General features: G+C 43.7%; 2 protein-coding genes across 4 annotated transcripts in view; one reads left to right on the top strand and one right to left on the bottom strand.

The window, feature by feature from the left end:
- The first annotated feature begins 6,194 nt into the window (after nt 1-6,194).
- LOC139580903 (actin, aortic smooth muscle) lies at nt 6,195-11,580 on the top strand. The gene is made up of 9 exons (XM_071410047.1): nt 6,195-6,306; nt 8,111-8,285; nt 8,561-8,689; nt 9,270-9,380; nt 9,593-9,677; nt 9,789-9,950; nt 10,116-10,307; nt 10,435-10,616; nt 10,974-11,580. The coding sequence occupies exons 2-9, from the start codon at nt 8,157-8,159 to the stop codon at nt 11,115-11,117; spliced, it is 1,134 nt and encodes a 377-aa protein (XP_071266148.1). The 5' UTR covers nt 6,195-6,306; nt 8,111-8,156; the 3' UTR covers nt 11,118-11,580.
- Nucleotides 11,581-12,000: 420 nt separating this feature from the next.
- Nucleotides 12,001-26,899, bottom strand: part of LOC139580901 (AMSH-like protease) — a 21,779-nt gene continuing 6,880 nt past the window's right edge. For 2 of the 3 annotated variants that reach the window (XM_071410044.1, XM_071410045.1), the window contains exons 2-11: nt 23,589-23,695; nt 21,952-22,169; nt 21,703-21,778; nt 21,122-21,217; nt 20,465-20,774; nt 20,019-20,143; nt 19,455-19,592; nt 16,971-17,083; nt 16,462-16,561; nt 12,001-16,102 (exon numbers count right to left, since the gene is read on the bottom strand). In XM_071410044.1, the coding sequence (XP_071266145.1) occupies nt 16,046-16,102; nt 16,462-16,561; nt 16,971-17,083; nt 19,455-19,592; nt 20,019-20,143; nt 20,465-20,774; nt 21,122-21,217; nt 21,703-21,778; nt 21,952-22,169; nt 23,589-23,669 (1,314 nt within the window). In that variant the 5' untranslated portion in view covers nt 23,670-23,695 and the 3' untranslated portion in view covers nt 12,001-16,045. Of the gene's footprint in view, nt 16,103-16,461; nt 16,562-16,970; nt 17,084-19,454; nt 19,593-20,018; nt 20,144-20,464; nt 20,775-21,121; nt 21,218-21,702; nt 21,779-21,951; nt 22,170-23,588; nt 24,230-26,899 lie in introns of those variants that run through there. The other variant, XM_071410046.1, reaches the window with a different exon arrangement.

The following is a 26,899-nucleotide window of genomic DNA, read 5'->3' as shown; positions in this document are numbered from 1 at the left end:
AGTGATGTACTGGGCCGTTTGCACTACCCTCTGTAGTGCCTTGCGGTTGGAGGCCTTGCAGTTGCCATACCAGGCAGTGATGCAACCAGTCAGGATGCTCTCGATGGTGCAGCTGTAGAACCTTTTGAGGATCTGAGGACCCATGGGAAATCTCTTCAGTCTCCTGAGGGGGAATAGGTTTTGTCGTGCCCTCTTCACGACTGTCTTGGGGTGCTTGGACCATGTTAGTTTGTTTATGGACACCAAGGAACTTGAAGCTCTCAACCTGCTCCACCGTCGGTAGTCATTTAGGCAGGTTACCTTAGTGTTCTTGGGCACAGGCACTATGGTGGTCTGCTTGAAACATGTTGGTATTACAGACTCAGACAGGGAGAGGTTGAAAATGTCAGGGAAGACACTTGCCAGTTGGTCAGCGCATGCTAGCAGTACACGTCCTGGTAATCCGTTTGGGCCTGCAATCTTGTGAATGTTGACCTGTTTAAAGGTCTTACTCACATAGGCTGCGGAGAGTGTGATCACACGGTCTTCCAGAACAGCTGGTGCTCTCACGCATGCTTCAGTATTATTTGCCTCGAAGCGAGCATAGCGGGATTTCTTATAAGCTTCCGGGTTAGAGTCCTGCTGTCACGACTCCCACCGAAGGTGGCTTCCCTGCATGTTCGGGCGGTGCTCGGCGGTCGTCGTTGCCGGTCTACTAGCCGCCACCGATCTCTTTCTCCTTTTCTGTTAGTTTAGTCTTATTAGTTGCACCTGTTCCTTTTTGTGTTTCTTGATTTTGGTCTATTTAAGCCTGTTAGGCCCGCTTAGGTTTGTGCAGGATTATTTTGTGTTCTCTGTCGATTGTGGATGTGTTTTGTTCTCTGGATCGTTTGCCCTGTGTTCTGGGTTGGTCAGTGTGTATGCGCTCTGTGTTTGGCGTGACCGTTTTTTCCGGAGAATTAAATTATACAAATCATTGAACCCTCTGCTCTCTGCGCCTGACTCCTACCTTACACTCCTAGTAACCCGTGACACCTGCTCCTTGAAAGCGGCAGCTCTAGCCTTTAGCTCAGTGCGGATGTTGCCTGTAATCCATGGCTTCTGGTTGGGGTATGTACATACAATCATGGTGGGTACGACGTCATCAATGCACTTATTGATGAAGCCGGTGACTGATGTGGTGTAGTCTTCAATGCCATCGGAGGAATCCCGGAACATATTCCAGTCTGCAAAACAAAACAGTCCTGTAGCTTAGCATCTGACCACTTTTTTATTGATCTAGTCACTGATGCTTCCTGCTTTAATTTTCGCTTGTAAGCAGAAATCAGGAGGATAGAATTATGTTCAGATTTGCCAAATGGAGGGCGAGGGAGAGCTTTGTATGCGTTTCTGTGTGTGGAGTAAAGGTGGTCCAGAGTTTTTTTCCCTCTAGTTGCACATTTAACATGCTAATAGAAATTTGGTAAAACGGATTTAAGTTTCCCTGCATTAAAGTCCCCGGCTTCGAGGAGCGCCGCCTCTGGGTGACAGTTTTCTTGTTTGCTTATGGCGGAATACAACTCATTCAACGCTGTCTTCGTGCCAGCCTCTGACTGTGGTGGTATGTAAACAGCTATGAAAAATACAGATGACAACTCTCTAGGTAGGTAGTGTCAGTTGGGTTGAATCTGAAATCAAAATATCTAAATAGGAACTCTTACCTAAAGCTGTTTTGCTGAAAAACAAAAGCTATTATTATGCCACAAGAGGGCGAGAGAGGAAAAGGCACATGGAGTACAGAGAGTGCCAGTGCTTCGCAGAAGCAGACAGTGAGGGCCGTAAAGGGAAAGGGGGATACCAGTAGGCCAGAGGTCAGGTGAGGCTAAATACAACAGTAAAAGAGGTGGAAGCCAACAGAGACAAGACAGATTACACCAGATAATATCCATAGGTTTACCCAACAGGGCATTCTGTCTTCTTTTTCTCATCTTCTTCACCTCATTACCACAGATTTGATTGGATTTGGTTGGTGAAAGCAATATGGTTGAGACCTTCAAATCCTTTGACCAATCAGAGGCCATTAAGGAAATGGAACAAGGAACTGAAGTCTGAAGAGTATTGAGGTACTGCATCTGTACTCGAGTTAGCTAACACAATGTTCTCGTTCTCTCTCTCTCTCTCTCTCTCTCTCTCTCTCTCTCTCTCTCTCTCTCTCTCTCTCTCTCTCTCTCTCTCTCTCTCTCTCTCTCTCTCTCTCTCTCTCTCTCTCTCTCTCTCTCTCTCTCTCTCTCTCTCTCACACACACATAAACAATCACACACACACATAGACAATCACACACACACATAGACAATCACACACACACACACACACACACATAGACAATCACACACACACACACACACACACACACACACACACACACACACACACACACACACACACACACACATAGACAATCACACACACACACACACACACACACACACACACACACACACACACACACACACACACACACACACACACACACACACACACACACACACACACACACACACACACACACACACACACATACAGAGAGAGAGAGAGACACACTCAAAACAGGAAGAAAATGGGTGCGGGCTCAGGCCTTGCTTGCGAGGAGTAACCATAAGACATTCCAGAGCTGGTTGTGAGCAGATGCCTGTTGATGCTAAGCGTCCAATGAGACGGCAGCAGGGAACGTCCTTAAAGACCACAGCTGCTTTGCCATTTTCGGTCAAAGCACATGCCAATATATCCCTGCAAGAGCCCAACGCCCTGCTGCACACACTGGCCTGCTGCACACACTGGCCTGCTCTGATCGGTTGATGTCTGATGTCAGATGAGGATTTAATGTGGAGAGGATTGATATCAATGCTGATAGTCGGAACAGTAGCAGCAGTAGCTGTGTTGAGGGAGATGAAACGGTCTACAGCCACTTTCCCCTATAAATGCTGCTAACTCGATTCATTGAAAGAGGCATAGGTGGAAGATACTGAGGGGCAGAGATGTTTGTAAAGTTACGTGACACGAGGTTATGATGACTATCATGTTTCTTCAGAACCTCTCAGATAGATAACAAGTCTTACATGATGCTGTATACCCATGGTCTTCCGAAAGGTGCAGTGTGTTATGCATCGTCTTTCAAAACAAGGCTCACTGAATTAGTTGCTGCCGTTACTATCATTTAGGCACGCAGATGTGCCTTCAATGAGGCAAAGAATGAGAGGAGGTCTCATAAAGGAGAAGAGAAGTCGCTGCAAGAGAGGAGAGGAAGTAAAGAGTGCAGCTAGACATGGAAATAAGTGAGTGCACGCTGACTGATGGGGTGCAAAGGATATCTTCAGTTTAAACACGCGGAGTGCCTTTTTACCGACAGTATTACGTAGATGCAGACGCACACACACGCACGCACGCACGCACGCACACACGCACACACACACACACACACACACACACACACACACACACACACACACACACAAAATAGAGTGAGGGTATGTTTTTTCCCAGACCACACCTTCAGTGGGATTATTTCTTCCCTACATGCCTTGAGGAAGCGTGGTCTGCCAAGTCTCTCCTTATTTACTGAACAGCTCCTTTTTTGGTGCTGCATTCAAATCTGCTGCACACTGTTACTGTAGCTGAGTGGGAGGCAGATCAGTGGTTTTCCTTCGATGTGTAAAGCTGACCTCCAATTTGAGCGATTTCACGCTGACAGACAGTGATAAACACCAGCCATGCTGTATTGCAAAGGTCATGTATTGGTAAAGGGCCACTTTGTAGAGATGTGCAAGTCTGACTAGTTAAACAATATTGGGAGAGCTGTGTACTGTTGAATCATTTTGCCTTTGTGTTACAATGAATGAAAAGTCTTATAATGTGGTACATTTGGCCATCTTGCTGTACAACATCTTGTTGCTAATTCCAAGTGTTAAAAGTATGAACCAAAGGAATACCAGCATCAGCTAGCGTCAGCCTATGATGGAGTGTGGGCTACAACCAACTGCATTTATTTTTGACAGCAGATCTAACATTCCAAGCATTTTTTCCATGAAACAGTTTAGCTTCTGTACTACTGAACATGACGAATCCTTTAATACAACAGCACTGAGAATTCCCTGGAACAAAATCAGTCAAATATCATCCTCGTGACTTTGCAGAACATGAGAATGAATTGAGAATGTTATTTCAAGATTTATGGCAGAGAAAGAAAAATATATACTTTTTAAACTTCAATGAAAAATATAGATTTTGCTGTAGCTTTAAAGCTGTTGATCACTGGGTGACAACTACATTATTTTGCACAGTCTGATGAGTCCTGACCATTTGAACTGTTTCAGAGGGATTGCTGTACCATTTGCATCTAATGACAATTCATATTCACTGACAATAGCCTTTCACAGTACATTTAGTTAGCTCAACCACAAACCCAATAGCCCTCCAGTCATGCTGATAATATTCTTACTCTCTCACTTCCTTATTCCCTCTCTCTCCCCTTCTCTCCACCCCCTTTCACCTCCCTCTCTCCCCTACTGTCTCTCATCCTGATATGGCTTTGTGCTGGCCATTGTCAGTACGTTGTTGTAGCGTAGCATACCTCATCAGACAAGCAGAGAGCCCAGAGAGCCTGGGACCTGAGACAACACCCGGCCAATCCGTCTGAAGATGAGCTCATGGGTTTACAGTATGGGATCCCACCAGCGCCAGGGTAGATGATGATTACCGTCCCATCCCCAACTTATGACCAGCGGCACCTCATATAGTTCAATAATAACGGCATCGATTTAGCTTCAACTTAAAGGGGCACTTAAGCTTTTGGCTATAGAATGAAATGGCCCTAAAGTGCTTTTTGACCAGGGGAGAACTGATCATCTGACCCCCTGACTGTTAGAGCAGAGGGATGTAGCCTTTGTAATACTAAGAGCCAGCGACTCAACATGCCACTTTCTGTGGGTCTCAGCGCTGTGGCAATGGGCAGTTGGTGACAGGTTCTTTCAGCACCATTAGTAAAGCCTCAACTTCACTTTTCCTCGCTATGGTCTCAAGGTCTACCTACCCAAGCCGCCGCTCACAAACGGGAGCACATTTGTTAACACTCACTTTATCTGGATTGTTCCAAGTAGATGGTTTGTAGATGTTCCGTAGATGTTCAATAACTGTCAACAACATTTAAACTAACTATCTACTAACCCTAACCCTAACATTAACCCTTATCCTAACCCTAAACAGTAACCGTAGCAACCAGTTGCTTATCAACAAATAGTTTAGTGTTAGTATGACCATCTGAAGATCAACTATATGAGATTATCCAAATAAAGTGTGACCACTCTCCTTTCAGTGTGGGTTATTACGGACAGTTACAAGTTGGGTTGGAAGATCATTCCAGAGAAGCACTGAGAAAAAGTGTGTAGAATAACAATCTGACTGTCACGGCTGTTGAAGGAAGAGGACCAAGGTACAGCGTGGTCAGCGTACATTTTTTCTTTATTATTGGAAATGCCGACAAAAACAATAAACACTAAAAAACAAACCGTGAAGCCAAAGGCTATGTGCTATAAACAAAGTCAACTTCCCACAAAGACAGGTGGGAAAAAGGGCTACCTAAGTATGGTTCTCAATCAGACACAACGGTAGACAGCTGTCCCTGATTGAGAACCCTACCTGGTCAAAACATAGAAATACAAATAATAGAACATAGAATACCCACCCCAACTCACACCCTGACCAAACCAAAACAGAGACATAAAAAGGATCTCTAAGGTCAGGGCGTGACACTGACATTTTGAAAGGTCAGGATATTCCATAGTTATACAATTTAACAGACCTCTACCTCAACTGACAATAAATAATATTTCTTCACACTGATCGAATATTTCCTCATCTAACTGATGCCAATTCAAACAGCACCTATAGGCTGTATTTGTGACCTAACCCGTTTCACTCTTCCGTGTCACTCAGTCTGTGTGTGTATGAGGGCCCTGTGTGTCACAGGGGGCAGTCGTATGAGCTCTGTGCTGTGTGTTTATGTTCCAGGATGGTGAGATCTCCTGCCTTTCACAGAAAAAAGGCCCCTGGAATGCTCTGAATGATGGAACTGGGGCCCTCCACTAAAGCACTAGGATTGGACTGTTTTTCCCCGGCCATCCCTATAAGGCTCTGGCTGAGTGAGGCAGACAGGGAGAGTGCAGCCCCGGCTCCATGTTTGGGAAGTGGGAGGGGGAAGTGGAGGATAGGGTCTGGGAGCTACATAAACTCTCCCCAGGCCAGTGAGGGGGCACACCATCCTTGAGAGGCATACCCCGGCCAAGCACTGTCAGGGTAAGTAGGCCACCACCTCACCTCTCCTTTCCCCCTCTCTCTTCCCTGCTCTTCTCAGCCCCTCTCTGTCCTCTCTCCTCCCTGCTCCTCTCCTAATCATCTTCTTTCCTCTTCTCACCACTTCTTTCCTCCTCTTCTCTGCTCTCCTACCCTCTCCTCCTCTCCTGCCCGCCAGTCTGCCTGACTGCCTGAAATCGACACCTGCAAAATTGTTAGCTGCTAATCTGCTAGTCTGAGTCAACTGCAGGGGTCAGCACCTTACAGCACAGACGGCTGCTCAATTTAAACCAAGCTCATTAGCCTTGAAGAGCTTTGGCTAATCTCACAGGTGTATGTTAATGCAAGACAGGGCTTTTGAAGTCTCACAACTAAGTCACTGTGGTCTGTTGTGGGTATTAAGTGTCACGGCTCTTGGAAGAGATCTTAAGTCTTATGCTGTTGTGGTTCATTTAGGATTTGTGGTTGAAGAAGCAAGTGTTGCTGCTTGAAAGAGTGTGGTAGAATACCACAGTTGTAAATGCTCAATTTGCAATGTCTTGTTGCAACTATGGTATAGGCTAAGATACCTGTTATCAATTATGACTTGTTTTTTCAGTTAGTTGATCATGGTATTAGACAGCTGGGTCAGTGCCATAACGCAAGAGAAACATTTCTCTCAAAGGCTGCCTCAAAGTCTTGTAACGTCTCTTGGGGACAGTCGGGCTCATAGATTGTCTCATTGAGTGTTAAGTCTCTTGGGAACTCAGTCAGTTTGGAAAGTTTGAACGTTTTGGAAAACGCTGTCTACAGTTTTGAAATGTGAAAAGCTTTTGAAATTGGCAAATGAGATGGTGACTGGTTGCATATAGGGGCCTCTGTTATGTTCTGCAAATGATGGGAGTCTTGAAGAGTTCAACGCCGGCCAACTTTCAGCAGTGAACTCCACCATAGCTGCTCATGGTACCCTCTGCTGGAAAGCTTTGGAAATCCTTTATTCCAAAGGTTTATGACTAAATATGGTTCTCCTTGATTCTGCTGCCCTCTCTCTCTCCCTCCCATCCCTGTCGTGTTTCTCTCCTTTCTATTTTTTTGACGATTGTAGACAGGCAGGACCAGAGAGAAAGGGAGTGAAGGAGAAAGGTTTTCAAAGTCCAGTCCAAAGACAGACATGATGTCGCATCAATTCCTAATTAGGAAGTTTTCCCAGGGTGCTGAATTCATTCATTACAGACGGAAGTACAACCCTAATCCTAACTCAGGAGGGTTGTAGGGCAACTCCTATGGGGAGTTTTGGTCTTAATCATGAATGTTCTGCTATTAATGTTACATTTTTACAGTATTATAACATTGTATAACAATGTGCTTCATAGGCTTTTGGAAAAATGTATTTATATTGTACTCCAAGCACATGCCAACTTTCCAAATGGACTTTTTCACTTTTAATAGGAATAGCCTACATCCTTTTATCACATTTTGGTACGCACTAGTGGATTTACCTGAGCCATGTATTCCTGCATGAATTGATGTCAATAATTGCCACACCAGACTTTTGTTATGGTTTACGGTTTTCATGAATTCACCTCAGAAGGGTGTGGTCACATTACTTTAGAGGGATAGACTTACTCACACATAAAACACACACACACACACACACACACACACACACACACACACACACACACACACACACACACACACACACACACACACACACACACACACACACACACACACACACACACACACACACACACACACACACACACACACACTAATCTACCAATCTGTAGATGTTAACTTACTCTTCTGTTTGGTGCCCCTGCAGTGATTGTCTCCAGTCGGAGTAAGGAAGGTAAAGCAAAGAATTGACAATGTGTGACGACGAAGAGAGCACCGCCCTTGTGTGTGACAATGGGTCCGGTCTGTGCAAGGCAGGCTTCGCCGGGGACGACGCCCCCAGAGCAGTATTCCCCTCCATCGTAGGCCGTCCCAGACATCAGGTGAGCCGCCATTTGTCCATCAAAAGAGCGGCTGGATGTAACCAACTTCTGATTGGGCGATGGGAAATCATCCCCTTTTTGACCGTAGTCTTTCATGGTCCTTGTTATATTCTTAATTTCAAAGCATTTTTATTTAAATGTTTACCTTTTTTTTTTACCCATCATGGTTTAAGTCTCCACACAGCAAAGTCTATTTGTTGAATTTCAGTGCTAGCAATGGCATCCACTTTACAGTGTGGTGAGTGTGTTTCTGAGCAGCCGGTTTCTCTCCCCAGGGTGTGATGGTGGGCATGGGACAGAAAGACAGTTATGTGGGTGACGAGGCGCAGAGCAAAAGAGGTATCCTAACCCTGAAGTACCCCATCGAGCACGGCATCATCACAAACTGGGATGACATGGAAAAAGTAAGCCTACCACACCCTACTACACACAATACAACAATGACACACACTCATAAAACACACATGACTTAGACGACCGTAAAAAAAAATCACATTGGAAAACAGGAACATGGAACATGGAATTTGATGTACGTTCATTTTCCATCATGTCACCCAAAAATAGCCCCTCAGCCAACACAACTCCCCGGGTGGCACTTTGGGATCCATCCAGTGGCATTTAGATCCAGGATCTATTCTCAGAACTATGGCATGATCATTGGTTAGATAAAGATGGAGTTGGCAAAAGAGATGTTATGCTAATGGCGCCCCCCATCCTCCACCATGGCAGTCTTGTCATGTAATTTAGCTATGACTCATCCCCGGTGACTAAGAGACAAACATGTCAACCAATTATCTCAGGGCACATGCTGTCATCCCCTCAACAGATGGTGTTATTCACTTAGAATCGTAAATTTCTCTCAAAATCGACCTCAATGTTTTTGTGTGGGATTTCAACAAGGGCCTCAATCGAACCCCTTTTTTTTCACCAGGTTGTGGTGAGGCTGTTGTTTGATTGGTTTGTGTGTTTTGTGTTGATTGGCAGATTTGGCATCACTCTTTCTACAATGAGCTCCGTGTGGCCCCAGAGGAGCACCCCACCCTGCTGACAGAGGCCCCCCTTAACCCCAAAGCCAACAGGGAGAAGATGACCCAGGTGATGACCCTCATACACTACAGCTGGGACTTGGTCCAATGTATATCTCCTACCTAGCCTTTTAAGGCTCTGTAATGCTCTTGATATATACAGAAGAAATGTGTTACACGAGGCTATGACCTTTGATTAGTGGCATGAGAATGATATGCTCACTGTCAAAATGTTAGTGTGAAAAAATAACACTGTAACCTAAACAAATGGTCCTGTTCTAGATTATGTTTGAGACCTTCAACGTTCCAGCCATGTATGTAGCTATCCAGGCTGTTCTGTCCCTTTACGCCTCTGGTCGCACAACAGGTCAGTCTAACACACCAGTCAAAACCAGCCTCATTTTATACTGACCATTCAGTTCCACTGGGTCTTAACCTTGTGTCCTCCCAAAAACGGTGTCCTCCTAAACCTCCACAGGTATTGTCCTTGACTCTGGTGATGGTGTCACCCACAACGTCCCCATCTATGAGGGTTATGCCCTGCCCCACGCCATCATGCGTCTGGACCTGGCTGGCCGTGATCTCACTGACTACCTCATGAAGATCCTGACCGAGAGGGGCTACTCATTCGTCACCACCGGTCAGTAGGAACTCTAGGATGGGCAAATCTCTGATGACACTATATTCTCTCATACTGTACAGTATATGACTTTTAAGCAGAGGCCTACGCGGATACAGAAGTGCTGTTCTGCCAAACTACCAATCAATCCTTGACCTAATCTCCCCCTTATTCTCCTATCTCTAGCTGAGAGAGAAATTGTCCGCGATATCAAGGAGAAGTTGTGCTACGTGGCCCTGGACTTTGAGAATGAGATGGCCACTGCTGCCTCCTCCGCCTCTCTGGAGAAGAGCTATGAGCTGCCCGACGGTCAGGTCATCACCATCGGCAATGAGAGATTCCGCTGCCCCGAGACCCTCTTCCAGCCCTCCTTCATCGGTAATCCCACTCTGTTTTTTTGTATCCCTTTTTCACTCTCTCCATCTGCCGTTCTCTCAACAGTTTGAAACAAGGATCTATCTCTGTCTCTTGTGACTCTGTGTGATTTCCTCTGGTTTCTCCCCAGGCATGGAGTCCGCTGGTATCCATGAAACCACTTACAACAGCATCATGAAGTGTGACATTGACATCCGTAAGGACCTGTACGCCAACAACGTCCTGTCAGGAGGTACTACCATGTACCCTGGCATCGCAGACAGAATGCAGAAGGAGATCACAGCTCTGGCCCCCAGCACCATGAAGATCAAGGTGTGTAGAAGATACTAACATCCAGAGTTAACTTACAAGTCACTGTGTGAGATGTTATACAGGGACTTTACCTTGTTCGGTATAGTATTCATCCTAATTTAAAGGTCTATTTTTGCCATTCACAGCCAGTAATGATATTGGTCCATTTCAACGCAATTATCCTTTTGACCTCTTTACTTTGAATATAAATCTTTGTCTTGATAAATGTTTCATGATTTCATGCAAGTTGTTCAGACTCAATCTGAAGCTAAATATCATTGATTTTGTCTTACTAAGCTTTATTGTACTGTACCTTATTCACTGCACATATGTGATTTGCTCATTCTGTGTATTACATGACATCTTCTGTGTTACCAGATCATCGCCCCACCTGAGAGGAAGTACTCCGTCTGGATCGGTGGCTCCATCCTGGCCTCCCTCTCCACCTTCCAGCAGATGTGGATCAGCAAGCAGGAGTACGACGAGGCCGGCCCTTCCATTGTGCATCGCAAGTGCTTCTAAACAAGGCCCAGACCCACCCACCCCAGCCCACTCCCTCCCTCCAGCCCCAATTTCTGCTCTCGTTCTTTTGCCTGTAAACTGTAAATGTGTCCCCTATTTACCCTCCCGTGTTTCTATCTTTGCACTGCCCACCCCTGAGTGAATGTTATGTTATTGGTTGGTTATGTTTTTTTGTTGTTGAATGAATAAAGCTTGAATGTGCAGCTGATATAAAACTTTGGGGCCGTTCCTGGGCGAGTGTATATAGATTCCAGCAGTGGCGATAGAATGAAGTAGAAGAGGCTGAATCTGTTCCACAGAGCTAGCATTCTCCCTCTTTTGTTCACTTTGTTCAGTATTTCATCCCTGGATGTGGTCTCTCGCATGGCTCAGATCACTGCTGAAAGCTTCAACCATCTGTTTGTAAAGATCCATGTGAACATGAATGAACACCCAAGGAAGGAATAAAGCTCTCATACAAGGGTCTCTGGCTCATATATTTCTATTACAAGTGTTTCTAATATAATTACTATAACTACTGCTGCATCTAGCCACATTTTCAGTTACTCTTCTTTTTATACAAAAGACACCAGAATCTATGCGTCACTGCTACCCTACATTCTCCGAAAATGAACTACAACAGAATACCTGTTGGTAAAAAAAACATTTCCTGGTTCATCCTTTCAGGAGATTGCCTTTGTTAATTCTCAAACAAAATAATTACACTGACATACTTCATGCCATGGATTGCAGAGGAACTGGATTTCTGGTCCTGTCTTGATAACCTGTTTTCACTCATTCCTTTCCCTTGATGACATGGTTCTGTTCATTTGGGAAAAAACGCAGAACAACTACATTTGACAACACATGAAGTGCAGTTAAAACAACAACTTGGACAAGGAGATAACACAGTGTGTATTTTATTACCAAAATGGCAGTGGAAAAGTGTGGTAGAGTCACAGCATTGACTGGTTGTCTTTCACATTGCCAAACATAAAGCCACTACAACATAACATGTTTGTGCAGCACCACTGGGACAGTTAATCACACTGCAGCAATAGTCCAACACCACATTGTACAACTGATAATGCCATTATCAGCACTGCTGTGAGGGCGTGTACAGAGTAAAAAAATACATGCCCGCTTCTGTCAAAGGTGAAAAAAGGACAGCTCCATTTTCTGCACAAACAGGTCTGAGACCAGGCTAGTTAACTGCTTCATGGGGGTGGAAAGTGAGCTCTTATACCTGAGCTCTGTGTAGTCAAGGACCTTGGGATGGCAAAAATATACTCCTCTTATAAGGCGTCTAATGCGTCTTTACTTATACAGTGCCTTCAGAAAGTATTCATACTCCTTGACTTATTCCACATTTTGGTGTTACAGCCTGAATTTAAAATGTATTAAATATATATTTTTCTCTCACCCTTCTACACACAATACCCCATAATGACAAAGTGAAAACATGTTTTTAGAAATGTAGCAAATGTATTCAAAAACAAATACAGAAATATCAAATTTACATAATTATTCACACCCCTTTGCTATGACACTCCAAATTGAGCTCAGGTGCATCCAATTTCTTTTGATCATCCTTGAGATGTCACTACAACTAGATTGGAGTCCACCTGTGGCCAATTCAATTGTTTGGAGATTATGTATATATAGTATAGAAGGTCTCACAGTTGACAGTGCATGTCAGAGCAGAAACTATACCATGAAGTCCAAGGAACTGTCCATAGATCTCTGAGATAGAATTGTGATAAGGCATATATGGGGAAGGGTATAAAACAATTTCTAGAGTGTTGAAATCATTGGGAAATCATCTCCATCATTGGGAAATTGCAAACATATGGAACTACCAAATTGAGCAACCGGGCAAGAAGGACCTTGGTTAGGGAGAGGATTATGAACCCAATGACCACTCTGACAGAAATATAAAGTTCTTAGCTGAGATGTCAGAACCTGCCAGAAGGACAACAGTCTCTACAGCACTTCACCAATCTGGCCTTTATAGGAGAGTGGTCCGATGGAAGCCACTCCTGAGAAAAAGGCACATGACAGCACACATGGGGCTTCATTTATAAACTTTATATGCACCAAAAAATCCCAAAAATGCCAGTTTTCACGCTAAGGTTGGCAATTATAATTTTTTTTTTCAAAAACTTGATGTGAGAATGTGCTTATCCTCTCGCAAACTTTAGACCATGCGTATGCACAATTTCTAGTGGGCGAGGTATTGTATGGCAAGAAGGCAAAAGTAGACTAGCCTTGTGCAGGAAAATATGACAGTCTTATTCATAAGAACAACAAAATCGGGTAGCTAAATATACAATTACCAGATGCTATTACTTGCCGTTAGTGAGAAGAGCAAAAATCGATATGTTTTATTTTTTGTATTCTAAAACGTTGAATACGGTAATGTCAAATTCATAAAGTAGACAATATTTAAATTCATAAACAAAATATATATATATATCATAACCATTGCAGAGTAAATTCCTCAGATTTTTTGGCCATGATGAATTCATATTCCCGAAGTAGCCATACAACAAATTACCGTGCGCAGCTCTCATTTAATTAGGCCTACCACCAGTATTAGATATGCTATAATTTCCGAAAGTGAGCGCGCTTTATAACATACAATAGAATTCAACAGGTGAACAGACAATTGATATTTTTGCTTTGAGGTGTATAGGCTACCACTGTAAGTAGGCCTATAGTATGAAAATAGTAATAATAATTCCCCCCACAAACCTAGTGCACTGCGCGTTTACTAGTGCTGTATTAGCAGACCAATATAGCCTTCTGTAGGACGGGCATTCCAATACTTCCAAAGTATACAGAAAATAACTTAGTTATTGTCACCATAAAAGGTGAATGATTGGTGTTTTTCAGGCAGAGTTATAATGTTCCTTCATGTGCACAGTTTTACTTCAGGTCTGATTTATAACGGGAAACATGCGTATATATGGAATGTGGCAAGTTTGTAATTCTAAATATTTTTGTGTGTGTGCCCTTTTCAGAAATGGTGCATGCAGATATTCTGTGTAAAATTTACAAGCCAGTTATGAGGCCCTTGGAGTGTTCAAAAATGCACGTGAACGACTCAGAGCGTAAGGCAAAAGATTTTGTGGTCTGATGAGACAAACTTGGCCTGAATGCAAAGCGCTATGTCTGGAGAAAACCAGGCACAGCTCATCACCCGTCTAACACCATCACTACCGTGAAGCATGGTGGGGGCAGCATCATGCTATGGGGGTGCTTTGCAGCGGCATGGACTGGGAGACTGGTAAGGATAGAGGGAACAATGAATGGAGCCAAATACAGGAAAATCTTTGATGAAAACCTGCTTCAGAGTGCAAACAACCTTAGACTGGTGTGAAGATTTACGTTCCAACAGGACAATGACACCAAGCATACAGCCAAAGCAACGTTTGAATGGCTTCAGAACAAGAATGTGAAAGTCCTTGAGTGGCCCAGCCAAAGCCCAGACTTGAATCCCATTGAAAATGTGTGGAAAGACTTGTGGAAAGATTGCTTTTCAATGCCGCTCCAAAACAAATTTAACAGAGCTGGAGAAAATCTGCAAGGAAGAATGGGAGAAAATCCCCAAATCTAGATGTGCAAAGGTGATACAGACATACCCAAGACAACACAAAGCTGTAATCGCGATACAAATCGCGATACAAAGTATTGACTCAGCTCTGTGAATACTTATGTAAATTATATATTTTTTTTTTATCAATACCGTCGCAATTTTTTTCCCGTTTTCACTTTGTCATTATGGGGTATTGTTTATAGATGGGTGACACAAAAATCTATTGAATCCATTTTGAATTCAGGCTGTAACAACAATATTTTGAAGAAGTCAAGGGGTATGAAAACTTTCTTAAGTCACTAATTCTTTGAGCACTTCGGTTTGTTCCTCCCCGCACAAGACATTCCACCTCGATGAGTTACCCTTTTCTTTTAGGTCAACACTTCAAGATAAATCAAGACTCACAAATAATGCAAAAATGTCAAGGCTAAAATCCAACTGGCCAAATGTAATCTATTATAACTAAAACTAAAAATACAACATGAAACTTCCTAAACCACATAGAGCCATCACAATTCAATCAGTCCATTTTATATTGCGTTTAAAAAAAAGGTTTGTTCATTTGTTGAATCTCTGCGTATGGTAACCAATTGTGTAAATACTGTATAATTGTGTCTCTCCAGTCTTGTCTGTTGTATCCTGTACCGAGAAAGTTAAGGGTAAGGATACCGTCACGGGAGACTATCATTCATGTATTCATTCATGTATTCATAACACACACACCTGCTCCCACACACACTTTATTCTCAGCCAGTTGTTCTCACACTGAAACACCTAAGGCCATTTACAGTAAGCCTGCGTGCTAAAATAGTTCTCTCTGGAGAATTTCACATCAAATCTGACAAGCAGAAAGACTCTGCCTCAAAAACTCCCCTCTGCCAAAATTGTCAAGCCAAGCTATGAAAAAGCCCCCCCCCCACCCAAAAAAAACCCATACTTAAAGTGGATAAAGAGTTGATAAAACAACACCATAAGAACAATTCCATAGCTCACATCATTGTGTTGCAAAGCAGTTTCAATTCACAGTAGCTCATCTCAAAAAAATAAATAAATACAAAAGCCTTCATTGTAAACAAAGGTAAAAATGGGGCGGCAGGTAGCCTAAGTAGTTAGAGCGTTGGGCCAGTAACCGAAAGGTTGCTAGATCGAATCCCCGAGATGACAAGGTAAAAAGCTGTCATTCTGCCCCTGAACAAGGCAGTTAACCCACTGTTCCCCGGTAGGCCGTCATTGTCAATAAGAATATTTTCTTAACTGACTTGCCTAGTTAAATAAAGGTTAAATAAAAAAATAAATAGGAGTTCCAGCTTGTGATGGTGAGGGTTGTGGGTGTCTTGTCTTCCCCTCGCTGTCACCGGAGGTCCAGCACTGTTGTTTTCGAGTCCTTTATAACAACATGCCTACAGATCTGAAAATAGAAAAGGCCTTGTTTAATTCTCAGGTTAACTAACAACAACAGTGGAGAAGCACAACCATGAATAGAGGGACATATTTTTTATTTGACCTTTATTTAACTAGGCAAGTCAGTTAAGAACAAATTCTTATTTACAATGACAGCCTACCGGGGAACAGTGGGTTAACTGCCTTGTTCAGGGGCAGAATGACAGATTTTTACCTTGTCAGCTCGGGGATTCGACATGAACACACACACACACACACACACAATAATACACACAAGCTCTATTTGTGACTGTGCTGAATAAGAGGGAGGCTGCGGAGGCAGTGAGGCCTCTCTCTGCTGGGAGGATGTCTGTGTGTATTACTTACGCTAAAGAGCGGCGGGTCCTTGGAGTGTGGGTGAAAGCCCTTCAGTCTGCAGCCAGCGACCTCCCCCATCCCAGAGCTGGTGAGTCTGAACACTCCCGTACTGCAACACACAGACCACAGACACAGGACTTGTCTATATACAGTAGGGCTCATGGCCAAAGGAAGTCATGACATTCATCTGGTAAAACTAGAGCGTCTTCCAGCCAAGCAACTGTAAGGCCTACATTAGGTTAGTCATCTGAGTTCTGAACTTATGCCTGAGGCTTATTCAGTGAGGTAGAACATTTAGAGCTGTGTAGAATTAGATAGAGATGTTAAGTATAGAACTGACACAACCCATTCTTCCACATCACAGAGAATCCTCATGTCGGTTCTACATCACGCATTTCCGGTAACATTGCTGCCTACTGAATAAACTACTTGATACCACCCACATTGCATGGATTGGTTTTCTTTAGCGTTAGCATCAGCAGGCTTACTCCTTCTAGCAGACAGGGACAGGGACTCACTCGTTGTGTTTGGGCGAGCAGACGATGGCGATGGCTTCAGGCAGCATGAGCTGGTAGGAGCCGTGTGTATGCAGGTCAACACTGGACAGGAAGGCCGTCTGGGTGGGGTGGGTCTGAGGGCAGAGGAGAGCAACAGAAGAGTTGGTTGGAGATAATGGAACTGTGTCAGAAATATGTTAGGTGTTATATCTGATATTTGCAGATTATGTTTATTCCGCAAAATCAGTGGAACTAGATTTCAGTCTGACCCTCCACTGTATAACTCCCATGTTAGAAGTTATTAGACCTGGGCTCCAGGGGCTGCAGCCCTGAACGTTTTTGGTCAAGTCCCAAACCTTTTGATGGTCAAAGAATTTCGAAATTGCAGGCTGTAAGTCTGATATAAGTTTCCATAAACGGCGCATCACTTACACGCTAGGCAAGTGCTCAGTTTTGTGACTGTCATGGTTTTATCATTAATTTAGTGAAAACCGTGTGTCTGTAGCCCAAACCATTCAAAAAGATACAATCCGTTTTACCGGAGGTACAGTATCTTGTTTTTCTTTTCTATTATGAATTCGCGGGAAGTATTGGATAAATAAAATGTCCCGGGCAGCTTTAAAACTAGGTTACTCGCAGGCCACTTACTAGCCTATTTGTTTTATAACAAACAAGCTGTTCAGTCATGTTACCTTTTAACTAACAACCTTGTAACTGAACACGCACACATTTGGATTAAGATGGCACATGGAAAATAAGAGATTGTGAACCCAAAAGTAAACGTTTTATTTGAGTGGGAAAAAATTCATAGACATAATTTGGGTAGAGTGTAGCCCTTGGTACATTTAGGCTATACTTTGTTGTCTTCAGGAGATTTTCTGTTTAATTTCTTTCTTCCACATCAGCTGATATAATTCAGTGGGACAATTTCTGTTCCTTATGATTGGCTATCTCTTACAGAAAAACCACATGATTTCACATGTGCTATCCCACGGCAAGCGGTACCAGAGCGCCAAGTCTAGGACCAAAAGGCTCTTTATCAGCTTCTAGCCCCAAGCCATAAGGCTGCTGAACAATTAACCAAATGGCCACTGGATTATTTACATTGACCCCCCCCCATTTGTTTTTTACACTGCTGCTACTCGCTGTTTATTATCTATGCATGGTCACTTCACCCCTACCTACATGTACAACTTACCTCGACTAACCTGTACCCCCGCACATTGACTCTGTACCAATACCCCCTGTATATAGCCTCGTTATTGTTATTTTAGTGTTACTTTTATTATTTTTTACTTTAGTTTATTTGGTAAATATTTTCTTAACTCTTTCTTGAACTGCACTGCTGGTAAGTAAGCATTTCACTGTAAGGTCTACACATGTTGTATTCGGCACATGTGAGAAATAAAGTTTGATTTGATTTGGAAAAATCACATGATTTCACATGTGAAGATGTGTTTTTGGAACCCTTCACATGTGATTTAATTTAATCAAATTGCTTTACATGTTGTCACGTTATCACATTAACTTCACATGAAAACATGTTTTTTTCCATAAGGGATCATTTTATTTTCTACAATGTAGAAAATAGTAAAAATAAAGAAAAAACCTTGAATGAGTAGGTGTGTCCAAACTTTTGACTGGTACTCTATTATTTGTGTATTTTAGAAAATCTCTCAATGTTTATCTCAAAGTGTACCAGATTGATGCATTTAGGCTGTTGAAATAAAAAAATGTCTTCTTCCGGGGGAGGATGCCCCCTCTGGTTTTGGGCTAAGCTCCCAATGTCCTCAACTCCTAGAAACATCCCTGGCACAGACTCAGAAGGCAGGTCTATGATTAACTTTGACATCTGAACCAATGGACCTGGTTTCTATGGTGATATTTGATTATGCAAATTAAATGGTGGGGGTGGGTAAGTGTGCGCGCACATGGTTCTGTGTGTGTGTGTGTGCGTGTGTGTATGTGAGTGCATACATGTATGTGTATATGTGCATGTTTGAGTGCATCTGTGTGTGTACATGTGTGTGTGCGCTTGCGCATACAGTTGAAGTCGGAAGTTTACATACACTTAGGTTGGAGTCATTAAAACTTGTTTTTCAACCACTCCACAAATTTCTTGTTAACAAATTATAGTTTTGGCAAGTCGGTTAGGACATCTACTTTGTGCATGACACAAGTAATTTTTCCAACAACGTTTGACCAAAGTTAAACAATTTAATGGCAATGCTACCAAATACTAATTGAGTGTATGTAAACTTCTGACCCACTGGGAATGTGATGAAAGAAATAAAAGCTGAAATAAATCATTCTCTCTACTATTATTCTGACATTTCTCATTCTTAAAAGGAAGTGGTGATCCTAACTGACCTAAGACAGGGGATATTTACTAGGATTAAATGTCAGGGATTGTGAAAAACTGAGTTTAAATGTATTTGGCTAAGGTGTATGTAAACTTCCGACTTCAACTGTATGTGTGGAGGGGTGTGTGTAGTGTCGACTCACATGGATCCAGCCCAGAGTCAGTAGGTTGTGGTGGTCCTGGAAACTAAAGAGCTCCTCCACGTTCTCCATATCACAGTAGTCTGGGCCGGCTGACTGTTTGGGCACCACCACATGGGTCAGCATGAACTCGTTTTGAGTCTGGAAGAGACAAAGGTAACACTTCCTATGAGTTAACGCATTACAATGCACAACATAGTCGCTAATAACTGTGCATAAGTCTACTGGCACTGAGGTGCTGTTATTGCTATTTTGCAGGATTTAGCACACCCACCTACACACAGCAATCTGACGCGTGCATATGACATACAGTACATCATAAAATGAGAGCAAATACTGTAGCAACTACAATCAACTTTGAACACCTTACATTGGCAACGCTCTCCTCCTACTCGACATAACTATTGTTTGCAGATGGAACGGCACTGAGTAAAAATGGTGTCTCCGACAGTTTGCTTAGATAAGGTAAACAGCAGCCTGGCAAGTTTGACTTTCCCCAAAGAAACTGGCAGTTTGTCGACAAATAAAATCGATCAATGTTTGTGCGCAGAGCAGAGCATGTCTTACCAGTTTTCCACAGAGTACCCCGCAAGTCTCTATTCCCCTGGCTGTGTTACTGTCGGCTAGCAGTAAAAACCTGTAGGTCAGGTCTCTAGGAATGCCCACCCGCCTCAGGCCCTCAACCCGTTGATCTGTATGGACACACACACACACACACACACACACACACACACACACACACACACACACACACACACACACACACACACACACACACCACACTTAAGCACAGTATGTGTAACAACAATAACAGGATGTCCATCAGTGTGACTCATGCAACACAAAAACATGAATCAACAGTGATTAACCAGCTCAAATATATACACCATCTATTAATATACCTCATTATTGACTTACCCATTACCTTACTAATGGATAGTCTCTGAGTAACAATCACTCAATCGAAAATATAGAACCTAGATGTTATATACTAATGGGAGCAGGACACTCACTATGTACGCCAGCCAGTGTAGCTGCTGGCTTGCTGCTGGGGAGAAGCTGTTTATTGCGGTTTGGGTCGAGACGAACATGGTTCTTGGAGGAGTGGGACAGGCAGGAACCGTCCGTTTGTTCAGGCACTTTAGCGGCCGCCTCGTCTCTGCGATTGGCCAGCTCCTGTCTGCGCAGTTGGTCCTCGAAGTAGCGGAACTGCTCCGACTCCATCTGCATCCTGCGCAGCTGCGCCACCCTCTGCCTCTCCTGCTCAACCAGAGACATCTTCTGCAGCTGCTGGCCGCAGCAATCCGCCACCACCGCCTGGCTCTGCACACGCATACGAACAAGCGCACACATGAACACGCCACGCACAAACCAAAGATGCAGACACACTTCAGATCTGTGCCATTTTAATATTAGTACAATTTGTTGATATACATGATCTTACTCCTAAACATTCCTCATCACTACTTATCGCAAACTACAAATGTAACTACAAACTGCTGCATTGAAGCATTCACATTCGCCGAACAAGTGATACAAATACCACACTGTAACTAATATGAACAGGCGTTGCACACTAGCACTGGGCTTAGAGCCACACATTGTGCTCCCAGCCAGTCTCCTAGCTAATCTCAAGGAATGTCACGAAAGGTTTGGGTGCTAAACCTTACCTGACTTTTGAGATACTCTGTATGTTCCTTGTTGTACTTCTCGTGGAGGAGCTTCTTCAATTGATCTTTCCGCGGAAATGCGACATCTTGCAACTTCTGTGAATAAAATCAACTGTGTGAGTGCAGGCAGGGACTTACTTTCTTCTTTGCAGCTCCAATGGTCAATAAGAGTGGGCCAAATCATTACATGAAGAACAGAAAAACGATGAGCCATTCATCTACCATTTCAAAGTTCTTAATAGATCGTAGTGGCTCTTCTATTGTTTGTCCACAAAAGGTTATCTACAGCCCTTTCTAAACTCGTGCTGTTCCTGAGGTGACCTTGGACTCGCTTACCTTTACATACATCACTTAAATCAAAGCAGACCTGAAACCCCCCCCACTAAGTATGAGGCACCCACTAAGTAGCCTACCACTCAGCCAGACAGACAGGGCCCTCGTACCACCCTGCCACTCCTCTCTCCATCCCTCGACACCTCTCTCCATCCCTCCAGCCAGGCTAATAAGCCCTGATGTTAATGAGCTTTCCGCAGGGCTGAGCACCACATGGGTCCACTTAAAACAGAAGCCCAAGGGCTTACCTTTATTATCACCTGTTTCTCAGGCACACTGCACTGCTGGTAGTCTCGATGGCTGGGGAGTTTCTCGACAAACAGACTAGAACACAACAGAGAGATAGTGGGTGGTTAGACAGATTACAGTAGTGCATTAATCATCAGATACTGTACTTGATCTGCCATTAGTACATAGAGTGTAGTACTAGCATACCTTTGGGCTATCATTGGCCCTAGTCTAGACACAGGTATAAGATACTCTCTCTCTCTCCTTACGTGATGAACTTGTTGTAGAGGACGTAGGCATTCTCCAGGCTGCCCTCCTCCAGGTACACGGCGGCCATGCGCTCCATCTCCACCCCGGACCGGAAGTAGCGGCGTGGCGTGATCTCTTCGTTGATCTCGATGCTGCAGCCCATCTTGCTCAGGGCCCGCACGCGCTCTGCCGCCGTCAGGCTCACGTCCGTGTGGTCCGGCTCGGCCGCCAGCTTCTTCTGTTGGGGGTCAAAGGTCACCGGGATCAGAGATCAATGTTCAAACACCAGGGTCAGAGTCCGAGAGGACACGGGCAGAGCAGTCATAGAGGTCAACTTAGGAGTCAAAGTACAAGCATCGGAGTGTAGTAGACGTCCCTAGAAACTGATCAAAGGCTATTATTGCATTTTCCCATCTAATGGATAAGGTTAGGATAGGACTAAGTCAACCTGGTTATCAACACCAGCATTAGAACACCTCTTTCTACACCCCAGGACCTAAAACAACACATTCATCACTAACATTGCATCAGTACCAGAAAAACCCTAAGGCCAACAGTCTGACACAGCAACACTATCACCCCTAGCAGCAGTACTACTGTAGCTTCTTCTGAAACAACAGCTAGCATCAGCATGGGCTGTCTCCCTCAGTAGTCTCCCAGCCCTCCCTCTCCAGGTGGTCACATGACCAGACAACATCATCACTGTTCATCCTTCACTGGGACAGGGCGGCCAGTGCAGGTTCAGTGGGCGGGGGTTGGGTGGATTGAGGGGGGAGCTGATCGGAAGCCTGCTCCCTCTGAGCCCGCTGCTATGCTAGCCCCCGCTTTGGCCTGAACGGCCTTGCTCTGCACCATACTAATGAGCACAGCACAGTACACACTGGACACTGCTGCTGCAGAGTTCCTATAAGGTTACTACTGAATGTGGGCGTCTTATCAAGATTCTACTGGACTCCACAGGGGGAAATTTACGAAGACTGCAGACAGAACCATTGCTCGCAGAACATAACAGGCAAAATAATGGGGGAAGTGTTTGGACACTCAAAGTATCAAATTTAGACATCCTTTTGGCAGTGACAGTTGAAGCAGGCATGAGCACTCTCTCTTTGGAGGGCTTGATAATAACATCTCCTTTGTCTAATCATCTATTCATGAGCAGCGGAAGTAAAGTCTGAAGAGGCTAACATCCGCTCTATCCCTCCTTCTCTCCTTCCATCCATCTCTCCCAACGCAGGATGGAGGGATGGCCCTGAATGGAGAGATGAGTCTGAATGACAGAGCAGCTGCAGTGGGAATACTAATGGGAATGAGTCAGAGGAAAATGTTGGAGTGGACCACCCCAGACCCACTAACCCATTCCCACTCCTCACCCCCCCCCCCCCCCCACTCTACAGAATAAGTCAATACAGCCCACACACACACCTTCCCAGACCCTCATAAACACCCTCTACAGAGTAAACTCAATTCACCCCAGCCTTCCATCAGCCTTCCTATACTAACCTTGAATCCTTCGATTACCAAGACAAGAGCCCTCTAGCTCCTCCTTTCACACCGCCTCTTCCTCTACCTATCCCACTCCACACACAGCTCACCCCTCCCTGCTTCACCCCCCCTCCCCCCACCCTAAGTACCCTCACCGCTGACTGACAAGACTCACCAGTGTGCTGAAGCTGAAGCCTTGCTCCATGGTGTCTTTAGACTGCAGGGTCACAGGTTCCAATCTTCCCAATGTGTCCATCTGTCATCTCCCAAGATTATAGCCCACTGGAGACGAGAGGAGCGAAACCTTAGCTTGGCTAATGGCCATGACTCTGCTGTGTAATGATGACCATTGGATCGATAAGGTTTCCTCTCACTGAGAGAGACACATTCATGTTGTCCACAGAGACAGCTTACCCTCGGTAGTAGTCATATAAATGGTCAAGAGCTTGGCTTATAACCTGACTTGAATGACAAGTATGGCTATTGGATTTGTTTCGCTTTTTCAGCCGTATAGTTTCTCTGTTGTTTCATAGCACAAGAGCTTCCAAAAGCAGCCTCTCAATCAAATTCTAACAGGTTTTTCAAAATAGCTCAACATGCCTCCCAGAAAATGTGCTACTGTTGCTATGACAGCTTGTAACCAAGCAGCAAAATAGGGTGAGTCATGGACATATTTTGCTGAGATGAAATCCTTGATGGGGCTTTATCTAGCTTGGTCAATTAGCAGATTTCAGCAGTGCATTTAATCATCTGGGTTCCCTCTATTCTTCAATCCAAAAATTACTATGATACTGCAACAGATTGAAAAGCAAGATGCCATACATTCAAACCCTTTCCATTCCTCAGTGATATGCAGTGATAGTCTGCTTGATGCTGCCTTGGAAACCCATCGTGTACAGTACAAAATGGGAACATTGTGTGAAATCTAGGTGTAATTAACACTGCTTGAGGCTGACTTTAATGTGAAGGGGGAAAAAACTACTTCAAGTCAGTGACTGTAAAATTACCATATTTCTGCAGTTAATAACTGTATTTAATAATATATTTTTAAAAAGGTGGTTAGAATTCTGAAATATTTTCACCCCAAACCTTTGAACGGTGGTGTAGTCGTGGCCAAAAGTTTTGAGAATGACACAAATATTAATTTCCACAAAGTTTTCTGCTTCAGTGTCTTTAGATATTTTTGTCAGATGTTACTATGAAATACTGAAGTATAATTAAAAGCATTTCATACGTGTCAAAGGCTTTTATTGAGAATTACATGAAATTGATGCAAAGAGTCAATATTTTCAGTGTTGACCCTTCTTTTTCAAGACGTCTGCAATCCGCCCTGGCATGCTGTCAATTAACTTCTGGGCCACATCCTGACTGATGGCAGCCCATTCATGCATAATCAATGCTTGGAGTTTGTCAGAAGTTGTGAGTTTTTGTTTGTCCACCCTCCTCTTGAGGATTGACCACAAGTTCTCAATGGGATTAAGGTCTGGGGAGTTAAGGTCTGGGAGCCATGGACCCAAAATATTTGTTCCCTGAGCCACTTAGTTATCACTTTTGCCTTATGGCAAGGTGCTCCATCAGGCTGGAAAAGGCATTGTTCGTCACCAAACTGTTCCTGGATGGTTGGGAGAAGTTGCTCTCGGAGGATGTGTAGGTACCATTCTTTATTCATGGCTGTGTTCTTAGGCAAAATTGTGAGTGAGCCCCCTCCCTTGGCTGAGAAGCAACCCCACACATGAATGGTCTCAGGATGCTTTAATGTTGGCATGACACAGGACTGATGGTAGCGCTCACCTTGTCTTCTCCGGACAAGCTTTTTTCCGGATGCCCCAAACAATCGGAAAGGGGATTCATCAGAGAAAATGACTTTACCCCAGTCCTTAGTAGTCCAATCCCTGTACCTTTTGCAGAATATCAGTCTGTCCCTGATGTTTTTCCTGGAGAGAAGTGGCTTCTTTGCTGCCCTTCTTGACACCAGGCCATCCTCCAAAAGTCTTCGCCTCACTGTAATCACCCGTGCAGATGCACTCACACCTGTCTGCTGCCATTCTTGAGCAAGCTCTGTACTGGTGGTGCCCCGAGCCCGCAGCTGAATCAACTTTAGGAGACGGTCCTGGCGCTTGCTGGACTTTCTTGGGTGCCCTGAAGCCTTCTTCACAACAATTGAACCGCTCTCCTTGAAGTTCTTGATGATCCGATAAATGGTTGATTTAGATGCAATCTTACTGGCAGCAATATCCTTGCCTGTGAAGCCCTTTTTGTGCAAAGCAAATGATGACGGCACGTGTTTCCTTGCAGGTAACCATGATTGACAGGGAAGAACAATGATTCCAAGCACCACCCTCCTTTTGAAGCTTCCAGTCTGTTATTCGAACTCAATCAGCATGACAGACTGATCTCCAGCCTTGTCCTCGTCAACACTCACACCTGTGTTAACGAGAGAATCACTGACATGATGTCAGCTGGTCCTTTCGTGGCAGGGCTGAAATGCAATGGAAATGTTTTTGGGGGATTCAGTTAATTTGCATGGCAAAGAGAGACTTTGCAATTAATTGCAATTCATCTGATCACTCTTCATAACATTCTGGAGTATATGCAAATTGCCATCACACAACTCAAGGCAGCAGACTTTGTAAAAATTAATATTTGTGTCATTCTCAAAACTTTTGGCCACGACTGTACATTGACATTGGGGTTTTGCTGGAGATGATGAATATGGAAAATTTCACCATTCATGTGTTTGGATTCCTACTTTCTCTGCAAGAAGCAGTAATGCTCAAGCAGATGGGAACGACATTCACTGATTCAAATACAATTACAGGAGACATGAAAGCCTTCAGTCACTCACAGATCATGAACACAGCATGACTAACTTAATGCATGAAAAATCAACTAGATTTCTAGTTTTTGGCAATGTGTCTTATTTTCAATAAATGTACAATATTTTAGCCTGCATTTTGTACATTCTCACCCAAAATTCTCATTACCGAAATGTGTCTGGATTAAATTCTCAGGTCAATTTTACTTTAGAAAGCCTAACATATTTTAATTAAACAAAATATGTTGCTGTAGTTTGTCCTTAACTCACAAAAATTGTATTTTAGTTGAATTTTACATTAAACTGTTAGATGTATTATGTAACAACACAGTGTCTGTAGACGTGCCTAATTACGTAACACTGTAAAAACTCCAATTAGTTTTTAAATAAAGTTGTATTCACCCATGCATGATGCATCATCTAAAGCAGGTATTCCCAAACTGGGGTACGTGCAATGCCGTCGGGGGTACGCCAAATAAAAACGTGATTCACATAATAAAATAAAAAAGGATTCTTCACATTTTTAAACAATCCATTTATAGACACATACCAGCTCTACTGGTAGTACTGCTACTACCAGCAGTACTACACCTGCACCTGTCGATGACACAAGTTGTTCTGCTTCCTCAAGCACATCCAATGATAGCATCAGTAATTCTACATTTGTTGTT

This window comes from Salvelinus alpinus, chromosome 7, assembly GCF_045679555.1.
Source record: "Salvelinus alpinus chromosome 7, SLU_Salpinus.1, whole genome shotgun sequence".
Classification (NCBI taxonomy): Eukaryota; Metazoa; Chordata; class Actinopteri; order Salmoniformes; family Salmonidae; genus Salvelinus; species Salvelinus alpinus.
Note: the sequence above shows the minus strand (reverse complement) of the source record. Positions and strands in the feature narration are given on the sequence as shown.